Source organism: Salvelinus sp. IW2-2015, unplaced genomic scaffold (assembly GCF_002910315.2).
Source record: "Salvelinus sp. IW2-2015 unplaced genomic scaffold, ASM291031v2 Un_scaffold1010, whole genome shotgun sequence".
Lineage (NCBI taxonomy): Eukaryota > Metazoa > Chordata > Actinopteri > Salmoniformes > Salmonidae > Salvelinus > Salvelinus sp. IW2-2015.
In genome coordinates, this window is record NW_019942685.1 from 79,487 (window position 1) to 91,846 (window position 12,360).

The 12,360-nt window shown below is 43.1% G+C and overlaps 1 protein-coding gene across 1 annotated transcript; it reads left to right on the plus strand.

Annotated features, from left to right (window-relative positions):
• Window positions 1–1,492: 1,492 nt before the first annotated feature.
• On the plus strand, window positions 1,493–12,360 carry rab43 (RAB43, member RAS oncogene family). Its single transcript, XM_024136763.2, has 3 exons — window positions 1,493–1,870; window positions 5,594–5,777; window positions 7,939–12,360. Exons 1-3 carry the CDS (start codon window positions 1,676–1,678, stop codon window positions 8,190–8,192), a joined length of 633 nt encoding a protein of 210 aa, XP_023992531.1. The 5' UTR covers window positions 1,493–1,675; the 3' UTR covers window positions 8,193–12,360.

A 12,360-nucleotide genomic window follows, 5' to 3' on the forward strand; every position in this document is an offset into this window, starting at 1 on the left:
CTTTTATTATTACTTTTTATTTTAGTCTACTTGGTCAATATTTTCTTAACTCTTCTTGAACTGCACTGTTGGTTAAGGGCTTGTAAGTAAGCATTTCATGGTAAAGTCTACACTGCGCATGTGACAAATCAAGTTTGATTTGATTTGATTTGCCAGTTGGTCGGCACATGCTCGGAGTACACGTCCTGGTAATCCGTCTGGCCCTGCGGCCTTGTGAATGTTGACCTGTTTAAAGATCTTACTCAGATCGGCTACGGAGAGCGTGATCACACAGTCGTCCGGAAGAGCTGATGCTCTCATGCACGCTTCAGTGTTGCTTGCCTCGAATCGAGCATAGAAGTTATTTAGCCTGTCTGGTAGGATCGTGTCACATTCCATCACAGATGTTGCTCTCCAACCTTTNCACATTCCATCACAGATGTTGCTCTCCAACCTTTTCTCCATCAGAACTGACACCCATATTGTTCACATTCCATCACAGATGTTGCTCTCCAACCTGTTCTCCATCAGAACTGACACCCATATTGTTCACATTCCATCACAGCTGTTGCTTCACCAACTTGTTCCCCATTTCCTCAATTTCATTCGCACTACTCGCCGCCATTTCCGACTCTCCGACATCGCCGTCAGCCTACCTCATTGGGTTCAGCCTGTTGGGTTCGGCCCGCCACTGGGCTTCCTCTCATCAGCATATTTAGTAGTGAGTGGAAACGCCAACCGGATGCTTTACATTTAAACATCTGGTGAAACATCAGGCTCGTTGTTCTATCTGTGGCGCAGGGGTGTAATCATTACGCCGATTCTGTTGCAAAGCGTTTTTTACAACAGAAACCATTTACTTCAACGGAAAACGCAAACAAGAGTTTTCTATTGGACAAATTCAGGTATATCCCGCCACGTTTCATTATTTTTGCTTCTGTTTGGTTCTTAAGGCAAATTCAGGTTAGTCCCTCCCCATTTCGTCCCGTTTGCTTCTGTTTAAGAAACGTTTTGAAACAAAATTGACGGAATGAATACACCTCAGCTGTCATGGCAAAACAGTGCTGGGAGAAGCCTCACAATGTTATAATTGAAAAGTTATCTAAATCAAATTGTCATCTATAGGCCTAATGTTAACAACATCACATGTCCAATAACTCAAAATACATGCCATGATAATGATTGTGTTGGATTAGGGATTTCATAATTCAAATTAATGCTGAATAAAACTCCAAACATGTCAAATTACTTATATTATATATTTTAAATGCTTTTTAATGGTTTTAAAACACCCAGATTAGCCTTATTCTAGATTGCTTTATAATATTATCTGACCCTAATCTTGAACCATTTGCATGGATTGCATTTTACAATTGTAAATTGTTTGAATGCGTAGCAAATAAATCTGAAACAACAGCTGTTATTAGGACCCTAGCGACGGTCCTCCACCTTGTATGCTACGGACTCCTATGAGAATAGCGCTTATCTATTCCATGTTGAAACACTCAGGCGCGGTTGAAGGATACCTAAAACTGTACTTTTGCCTTCCGCGTTGGCAATTCCGTCGGTGCCGACTTTTCTCCACGTCAGTTTTGCATTGTAAACAGATAATATTCTAGCGTTGTTATAAAACACTCATGTAACATCGACGATAACTTTGTAGTTATCTAAGAAACAGCCACCAGTCGCATCGACAATGTCATTAACGTTACTGGAGACGGATGACAGCTATGACTTTGTTTTTAAAATAGTTTTAGTGGGAGATGTAGGTGTTGGCAAAACTTGTGTGGTTCAACGGTTCAAGTCTGGCAATTTCATGGAAAGACAAGGAAATACCATCGGAGTGGACTTTACCATGAAGACAATGGATATTCAAGGGAAGAGAGTGAAGGTTAGTAGCTATAGCAGCCTGATGTGAATTGATCAATTCCCATACCCTAGCCTATGTGACTGTTAACCGAAGTCAACAATAGACAGTGGAGCGTATTCATGGGTGCCAAGGGAAGTCAGGCTTCCCCCCCCACCACTAAAATAAATACATAAAATATTTTATTTCGTCACTCTGTGTTTCATKATTTTCCTTCAATTCGCAAAAGGCTGAATGGACACCACCTCACCAGAGAAACCACCCGAGAGAGCGAAACAGCATGTCTCTGTGTGTGTAGTGATGCTGTCTGACATTATTGCCGCACATAGCATTGAATCCAAGGGAAGCCAGCGAGCATTTGCAATAGGGTCTAGCTCTGCCACTATCTATCAGAGCAGTCATACCTCAGGGTCTCAATGCTGCCAACCTACCCACTGTATATACAGCGGTATGTAGACACCCCTTCAAATGAGTGGATTCTGCTTTTTCAGCCACACCAGTTGCTGACAGGTGTATAAAATCGAGCACACAGCCATGCAATCAACATAGACAAACATTGACAGTAGAATGGCCTTACTGAAGAGCTCAGTGACTTTCAACGTGGCACCGCCATAGGATGCCACCTTTCCAACAAGTCAGTTTGTCAAATTTCTTCCCTGCTGTAAGTGCTGTTATTGTGAAGTGGAAACGTCTAGGAGCAACAACGTCTCAGCCTGCAAAGTGGTAGGCCACACAAACTCACAGAACGGGACCGCTGAAGCGTGTAAAAATCGTCTGTCCTCGGTTGCAACACTCACTACCGAGTTSCTTCCAGAGGCAGTTTGGAACGTCAGCACAAGAACTGTTCTTCGGGAGCTTTATGAAATGGGTTTCCATGGCCGAGCAGCCAAGCGTCGGCTGGAGTGGTGTAAAGCTCGCTGTCATTGGACTCAGGAGCAATTGCACACCAGTATCTCTACTTGCACATCATCTTCTGCACATCTATCACTCCAGTGTTAATGCTAAATTGTAATTATTTCACCACTATGGCCTATTTATTGCCCTACCTCCCTAATCTTACTTCATTTGCACACACTGTATATAGACTTCTATTGTGTTATTGTCTGTATGTTTGTTTATTCCATGTGGTGTTGTTTGTGTCAAACTGCTTTGCTTTATTCTTGGCCAGGTCGCAGTAGTAAATGAGAACTTGTTCTCAACTGGCCTACCTGGTTAAATAAAGGTGAAATAAAATGGAAATGTGTTCTTAGGAGTGATGAATCACGCTTCACCATCTGGCAGTCCAACGGACGAATCTGGGTTTGGCGGATGCCAGGAGAATGCTAGCTGCCTCAATGCATACTTCCAACTGTAAAATTTGGTGGAGGAGGAATAATGGTCTGTGGCTGTTTTTCATGGTTCGGGCCCCTTAGTTCCAGTGAAGGGATATCTTAATGCTACAGCACACAATGTCATTCTAGACTATTCTGTGCTTCCGACTTTGTGGCAATAGTTTGGGGAAGGCCCTTTCCTGTTGCAGCATGACAATGCCCCCATGCACAAAGCGAGGTCCATACAGAAATGGTTTGTCGAGATCGATGTGGAAGAACTTGACTAGCCTGCACAGAGCCCTGACCTCAACCCCATTGAACAGCTTTGGGATGAATTGGAACGCTGACTGTTAGCCAGGCCTAATCTCCCTACATCAGTGCCCGACCTCACTAATGCTCTTATGGCTGAATGGAAGCAAGTCCCTGCAGCAATGTTCCAACATCTAGTGGAAAGCCTTCCCAGAAGAGTGGAGGCTGTTATAGCAGCAAAGGTGGAACCAACTCCATATTAATGGCCATGATTTTGGAATGGGATGTTCCACAAGCAGGTGTCCACATACTTTTGGTCATGTGGTGTATGTCGTCTCTCAGTGCAGTGCATCTCTCAGGAAAATTGGGGGTGTCGAAAGGAGAGGGCATTTCGAAAGGAACCATATAAGGAGAAATGGGGGTTTTGAAAGGAACCATATGTAAAGTACTACTTAAGTAGTTTTTGGGGGTCTGTACTTTACTATTTATTTTTGATAACTTTTACTTCACTACATTCCTTAATAAAATATTGTACTTTTTACTCCATACATTTTCCCTGACAACCCAAAGTACTTGTTACATTTTAAATGCTAAGCAGAACAGGAACATGTTGAAATTCATGCACATATCAAGAGAACACGTGGTAATCCCTACTGCCTATGTTCTGGCGGACTCAAACATAAATGCATCTTTTGTAAATAATGTCTGAGTGTTGGAGTGTGTCCCTGGCTAGCCGTAAATATTCAAAACAAGAAAATGGTGCGGACTCCTTTGCTTAATATAAGAAATTTGAAATGATTTATACTTTTACTTTTGATACTTAAGTATATTTAAAACCAAATACTTTTAGACTTTTACTCAGGTACTATTTTACTGGTTGACTTTCACTTTTACTTGAGTAACTTTCTATTAAGGTATCTATACTTTACTCAAGTATGACAATTGGGTACTTTTTCCACCACTGCATTTTAGCCAGGTAGGCTAGGACAACAAAAACTAAAAGTGTGTACTGTATGACAGAGTCATAGACCGTTTTGGCCACATGAAAGAGAGGATGGCATTGGCGTTTCTCAACAAGTAGAGTGAGTCAACATGTTTTTTCTACTTGCACGAACACACACACAGTAATCAGAACCATGAAGAGCCTCATCATATTTAGCTTATTTTGATTGGACTATATTGTTTTTGGTATCTTTTAGTTGTCACTGTATTAGACTAAGCATAGGTGATTTGATGATGTTGAAATGGTGCTGGAATAGTGGAAACAGCTCCTGGTTTCTTTGTGACTTGCGGTAGCCTAACTCCTGGTTTCTTTGTGACTTGCGGTTGCCTAACTCTCCTGGTTTCTAAATTAGTAGTTGTTTAGTGGTTGAAAATGTTAGAAACATTAACTTGATTGACCATTCTGTAGGGCATGTAACTGTTTGTTACATGCAATATGCTTTGTGGACTTCACTGGAGAGATGTTGCTCTCTGGTTTGGTGATGAAACAAAGGTGTGGTTGAATTTATTCTGCCACTGTGTCTTCTTGTCTCGCCCTTAGGCCTATATATCACAGTGGCAAGGCATATTAACTAACAGGTTATAGAACAAACAGCGCAGTTATCACAACACAAAGGTTGTAATATGTATTTTTTCCCTGGCTTGCAGTGCGTGGGGAAAGTCACTGGGGAAGCCTACTGCCAATAGGGTACTGCCAATAGGGTACTGTAACAGTATTGGAGGAACATTGAAATGCCATTACAGGGTTGTTTTTGCTGTTCTCAAGACTGCTCCTGTCATGTATGTAAACAAGCACAGAATAAACGTAAGGCTGCTGTAACATATTGTAAAACTGTCTGTCTACTGACATGAAATTCCACCTTGTCACTAACAACATGTACCATGCCTAGTAGTCTACGTACCATAAGGCAGAGACAGAGCAAACCTCTGTTGTCTGATAATATCGCTGTATTGATTGAATATCAGGACAAACGTGTCATATAGTAGGTTATATGTAGCCTGAACACAGCTGAACATATGAGAGGTTATCAGTCCTTCAGGGGGCAGGTAACTGTGATAACTCTGTGAGAGAACCTGTTAGGGTTAACTCTGAGATTAACCTGGGATAGGGCTAACTCTGTGAGATTAACCCTGGGTTAGGGCTAACTCTGTGAGATAACCCTGGGTTGTATATGTTGTTGTCCAGCTGCAGATCTGGGACACTGCGGGCCAGGAACGTTTCAGGACCATCACCCAGAGTTATTACCGCAGCACCAACGGAGCCGTCATTGCCTATGACATCACTAAGAGGGGAACCTTCATGGCTGTGCCCAAGTGGATGGAGGACGTCAAGAAATACGGAGGGTCAAACATTGTACCCCTGCTCATCGGTTAGTAGTTAGTTAGTAGTTAGTTAGTTACTAGGGTCAAACATTGTACCCCTGCTCATCGGTTAGTAGTTAGTTAGTAGTTAGTTACTAGGGTCAGACTTTATAAAGTCTGGATAGTCCATCTATAGATGATTGATGGATAGCTGAATGATTGATTTACAGTTAGGGAACAGTTGGGGTTAGGTTTAGAATAAGGGTTAAAGTTAGGCTAAGGGTTAGGTTTAGGATAAGGGTTAAAGTTAGGNGTTAGGCTAAGGGTTAGGTTTAGGATAAGGGTTAAAGTTAGGCTAAGGGTTAGGTTTAGAATAAGGGTTAAAGTTAGGCTAAGGGTTAGGTTTAGAATAAGGGTTAAAGTTAGGCTAAGGGTTAAGTTTAGGATTAGTAGATAGTTAAAATGTTGCTGATGGTCTGTAGAGCATCTACAGATGGACTATCCTAATAAAGGGTTACTAGTTAGTTTATTACCTACCTTACATCAGTAACATGCTTGATAATGTTTATCCCTGCTCTTTATAAATCACCCTGTTTTAAATCACTCTGTTTTAAAAACAGATAAAGCAACATCTCACGGCACAACGCCTCTCCTCTATTTGACCTAGATGTTTTGGGTGTATATATTGATATGTAGGCTATGGACTGACTGGCTGACTGACTGGCCCCTATGGACTGACTGGCCCCTATGGACTGACTGGCCCCTATGGACTGACTGACTGGCCCCTATGGACTGACTGACTGGCCCCTATGGACTGACTGGCCCCTATTGACTGACTGGTCCCTATGGGCTGACTGGCAGGCACCTATTGACTGGCAGGCACCTATTGACTGACTGGCACCTATTGACTGACTGGCCCCTATGGACTGACTGACTGGCACCTATTGACTGACTGGCCCCTATGGGCTGACTGACTGGCACCTATTGACTGACTGGCCCCTATGGACTGACTGACTGGCACCTATTGACTGACTGGCACCTATGGACTGACTGGCCCCTATGGACTGACTGACTGGCACCTATTGACTGACTGGCCCATATGGACTGACTGACTGGCCCCTATGGACTGACTGGCCCCTATGGACTGACTGGCCCCTATGGACTGACTGACTGGTACCTATTGACTGACTGGCACCTATTGACTGGCTGGCTGACTGACTAACTGACGTAGTGGCCCCTATGGACTGACTGGCTGACTGACTCGCCCCTATGGACTGACTGGCTGGCTGACTAACTGGCCCCTATTGACTGGCTGGCTGACTGACTGACCCTTTTGGACTGACTAACTGACATAGTGGCCCCCTATGGACTGACTGGCTGACTGACTGGCCCCTATGGACTGACAAGTTGACTCAGTGACTGGTCCCTATGGACTGGCTGGCTGACTAACTGGCCCATATGGACTGATTGACTCTGCAACAGCTAATGGGGATCCTAATAAAAGAATAATAGATATTATATCTATAATAGAATAATAGATATAATAATAATAAAAGAATAATAGAAGAAATACCAAATACCCCATTGTGTCCTCACCTCGACTCTCACCTCTCTCTCCTCCTGTCCTCTCATCTTTACCTCTCCTCCTCTCCTCCCACCTCTCATTTTCCTCAACTCTCCTCCTCACCTCTCCTCCTCTCCCCTTACCTGGACCCTTCACCTCTCCCCTTACCTGGACCCTTCACCTCTCCTCCTCTCCCCTTACCTGGACCCTTCATCTCTCCTCCTCTCCCCTTACCTGGACCCTTCACCTCTCCTCACCACTCCTCCTCTCCCCTCCCCTTACCTGTCCTCTCATCTCACCTGTCCTCTCCTCACTTCTCCCCTATCCATACCTGTCCTCCTTTCAACCACCTGTCCTCTCCCATCTCTCCTCTTCCTCACCTCTCCTCTCCCTACCTGTCCTCACCACCCCTTCCTCACCACCCCTTCCTCACCTCTATTTCTCACCTCTTCCTCACCTCTTCACCTCACCCCCTCTCCCCTTCACCTCACCCCCTCTCTTCCTCACCCCTGCTCCTCTTCCCCTCACCTCTTAACCCGTCCTCTCCTCACCTGTCCTCTCCCCTACTGTCCCACCTGTCCTCTCCCCTCTCCCCCCTCACCTCTCCTCACCTGTCCTCCCTCTGCTCGGTCCTCTTTTCTTCTCTCTCTCCTCTCTCTCCTCAGGGAATAAGTCTGACCTGGTGGATCAGCGTGAGGTGTCGTTAGAAGATGCCCAGACCATGGCCCACCAGCTGGACTTCCTGACGGCCATTGAGACGTCGGCTAAAGACGCCTCCAACGTGGATGAGGCCTTTAACAAGATGGCCGCCGAGCTCATCCTGCGCCATGGGGGACCCATGTTCAACGAGAATGTGACGGAAAGCTTCAAACTCAACAGCAAAGACATGGGCGGAGAAGGCTGGGGCTGTGGCTGCTGATAGGAGGTGGAGAGGGGACTGTACATGTTGATAATTCAAAGGTTTTGCTCCAGCTGGGACTGTGGTTAGTGACCAACAGGTGGTTTGTTGACTTGTGTTTTGAAAAACATATATTTGTTTTATTCTGTTTCAGGGACCAGTTGAGAAACTTTGATGTAGCAATACCTGTTTTTTAAGGGGGGAGGGGGGCATGACCTGCACAGAAATATTTCACAGAGAGAAAAGTGGATGTTATTGGACGTAAACCGAATCTCTGATCCAGAGAGTTGATCTAAACCACTATTGGAGTCACACCCTGACTTTGTCCCTCCCTGCCCTTTAACAGAGACAGACAGGCCTGACAGGAAATGTTAAATCTATCACTTCATATGGTGTGGCGGCCTGACATCACAGATTATTATTGAACCTTGTCCTGTAAACAGTATTACAGTGTAGGAGATATATAAACCTGCCAAGTAAGTCATTACATTATTGATCATGATGTTTTTATGGGGAGGACAGAGTACATACACGTACCATAGACTTTGATATTTTTGCACAGTGATTATAGTTAGAAATTGACCTGCCATGTTTGAAGTTGTGCGGTATGTCAAGGAAAGGAGCATGGTGTGCCTAGTGTTGCACATCAGAGTGTAATCTTGATTCTGAATGCTTGTTGAACCATGACTGACACAATCACAGTCTCCTCCTGTGAAGACTACATTAGCATACAGTGTATTTGGAAAGTATTCAGACCCCTCGACTTTGTCCACATTTTGTTGGATTACAGCCTTATTCTAAAATGGATGAAATAAAAATGATTCCTCATCAATCTATACACAATACCCCATAATGACAATGCAAAAACTGTTTTTTAGATAGTTTTGCAAATATATTACAAATAAAAACAGATATACCTTATTTACATAAGTATTCAGACCCTTTGCTATGAGACTCAAAATTAATCTCCGGTGCATCCTGTTGCCATTGATCATCCTTGAGATATTTCTCAAAACTTGATTGGAAAGGCACACACCTGTCTATATAAGGTTCCACAGTTGACAGTGCAGGTCAAAGTAATTGTCCGTAGAGCTCCGAGACAGGATTGTGTCAAGGCACAGATCTGGGGAAGGGTACCAAAACATGTCTGCGGCATTGAAGGTCCCCAAGAATACAGTGGCCTCCATCATTCTTAAATGGAAGAAGTTTGGAACCACCAAGACTCTTCATAGAACTGACCGCCCGGCCAAACTGAGCAATCAGGGTGAAGGGCCTTGGTCAGGGAGGTGACCAAGAACCTGATGGTCACTCTGACAGAGCTCCAGAGTTCTTCTGTGGAGATGGGAGAAACTTCCGGAAGTACAATCATCTCTGCAGTACTCCACCCATCAGGTCTTTATGGTAGAGTGGCCAAACAGATGCCACTCCTCAGTAAAAGGCATGACCGCCCACTAGGAGTTTGCCAAAAACACCTAAAGACTCTCAGGCCATGAGAAACAAGATTTTCTGGTCTTATGAAACTCTTTGGCCTGAATGCCAAGCGTCACATCTAGAGGAAACATGGCACCATCCCTACAGTGAAGCATGGTGGTGGCAGCATCATGCTGTGAGGATGTTTTTCTGTGCAGGGACTGGGAGACTTGTCCGGATCGAGGGAAAGATGAACGAAGCAAAGTACAGGGAGATCCGTTATGAAAACCAGCTCCAGAGTGCTCAGGACCTCAGACTGGGGCGAAGGCTCACCTTCCAACTGAACAACGACCCTAAGCACACAGCCAAGACAACGCAGGAGTGGCTTCGGGACAGGTCACTGAATGTCCTTGAGTTGCCCAGCCAGAGCCCGGACTTGAATCCGATAGAACATCTCTGGAGAGACCTGACAATATCTGTGCAGTGACGCTCCCCATCCTTGAGAGGATCTGCAGAGAAGAATGGGAGYAACTCCCCAAATACAGGTGTGCCAAGCTTCTAGCGTCATACCCAAGAAGACTCAAGGCTGTAATCGTTGCCAAAGGTGCTTCAACAAAGTATTGAGTAAAGGGCCTGAATACTTATGTAAATGTTATATTTCAGCTTTTCATATATATTTATATATATACAAATTAGCAACATTTTCTAAAAACCTGTTTTTGCTTTGCAATTATGGGGTATTGTGTGTAGATTGATGACGGGGGGAAACAATTTAATCCATTTTAGAATAAGGCTGTAACGTAACAAAATGTGGGAAAAGTCCAGGGGTCTGAATGCTTTCCAGATGCACTGTATGTGTTGTACTATGTTTGTACTGCGGGAAGGGAGTATTAGGCTGTTTTAATATCTCAGGCTTGTAGGTGGAATGCAAGGGTTGTGAATCAACTTTCTGTATAGTACCATTTACTAGTTACTTTTTATGGGACTGTACATTCTGAAGGAGATCGATGGATTTCGATCACACATGTCAAATAGCTTTTTGAAATATGCTAGTTTATATCCAGTTTTAAAATACAAAATCAGTTTCAGGAAATATGCCACATTAACTTGGTTGAAATGGTAGTCATGTAGTCATGGCTCTATTTAATACTGCGTTTCCCAGCCTGTTCTGGACCTGGGGACTGTGAAGAGACCTCTGGTTGCATGTCTTGTGTTGTACCGATGGGTGTCCGGACTGTGTGCCAACTGCTTGAACAGACAGTTTGGTACCATCAACACCTCACACACAAAGACCAATGGTGATGCAGTCAATCTCTCCTCTACTTTTAGCCAGGAGAGACTGACATGCATGTTACTGACACTTTCCCTCCGTTTACATCTAAGTGCGATACGTGCTGCTTTGTTCTGGACCAACTGCCATTTACCGATGTCCTTTGACGCATGACCACACATTACGGACTGTGGTTCCCAAAAAATACCAATTAGGAATTTGGTCGAGATTCGACTACTGGTATCATATGAACACAAATAAGACATGGAAAATGTTAAATGAGCTTTAAAATGGCAACCTTTTCCATTTGCTCCATGGCATAATGTGTAGAATTGAATAAATTAGCTTTAAAATGGCAACCTTTTCCTTTTGCTTCATGGCATAATGTGTAGAATTGAATAAATTAGCTTTAAAATGGCAACCTTTTCCTTTTGCTTCATGGCATAATGTGTAGAATTGAATAAATTAGCTTTAAAATGGCAACCTTTTCCCTTTGCTTCATGACATAATGTGTAGAATTGCAGGAAATGAACTTTAGAACTGCTAATTCTCTGCAACAATAGTTTTTTTAACAGTTTGGGGTTGCATGGGTTGTGGGGGTTTACTAAGTCGATAAATGACAATATCAATCCGGACCTTTGCCACCTATGACATTTGTGTGACAGGACCTACTCGAATAGTACTTGAGAACCCCTGTTCTAGATGAACAGAGTGCCTTTCTCTGTTTATTGATTTGTGGAGAGAGATATGACAGAAGTGAGAATAGACAATGGAATCATAATAACTATTCAGTTATTCCACATCTTTATAAGAGTGAGGTGTTGTCGTCAGTGAATGTTTGTTTGTTTTTCATCTTTATATTCTGAACCTGATCTGTTCATGTCATTTTCTTAGGAAAACCTTTTCTTTGGTTTGAGGGTTGCAGTACTATTGGTGGGCTTTTGAGGGACTGAGGGAAACCAGTTCAGGTTATCAACAAATTAGATAAATATTGTAAACCTTAACTTGTTAATAAAATAAATATCATAGCCTATACATGCAGTTACTATACAGTGGTCACCTTCTCTAGCCCCGTTTATACCTGCTGCTAACGTGTCCTTCATCCGGATCTTGTCCTGATCTTGCCTGTTTACACTTATAAGATCTGATCAAAATCAGTTCACAATGCGTCTTTTAATCGTCTAAAAATGTGGGCACAATCAGAATGTGGACATGATAAGGACAAAGGACACAAATTAGAACCAGGTATAAACGTGGCTGATGTGCCATAATCACAGTATCTGTCTTCAATAAAGTTACAATATCTGTAATCCGTATAAATACCTTGACATTTCATTTGTTAACTTAACATTTTATACATGGAAAATTACTTATTGGCAATTCATACAATGAAATACAGTAATATAAATGCATACATTGCAGATCCTATGAGATGCACAAATATGTGAACATATGTACTTAGTGTAAGTATAAAATATCTATAAAATAAAACCCAATGATTGGATGTTT

Coding starts and splice junctions, on each gene's coding strand:
- rab43 (XM_024136763.2), top strand. CDS start 1,676: ATGTCATTAACGTTACTGGAGACGGATGACAGCTATGACTTTGTTTTT. Junction 1,871..5,593: donor TTCAAGGGAAGAGAGTGAAG/GTTAGTAGCTAT, acceptor GTTGTTGTCCAG/CTGCAGATCTGGGACACTGC. Junction 5,778..7,938: donor CATTGTACCCCTGCTCATCG/GTTAGTAGTTAG, acceptor CTCTCTCCTCAG/GGAATAAGTCTGACCTGGTG.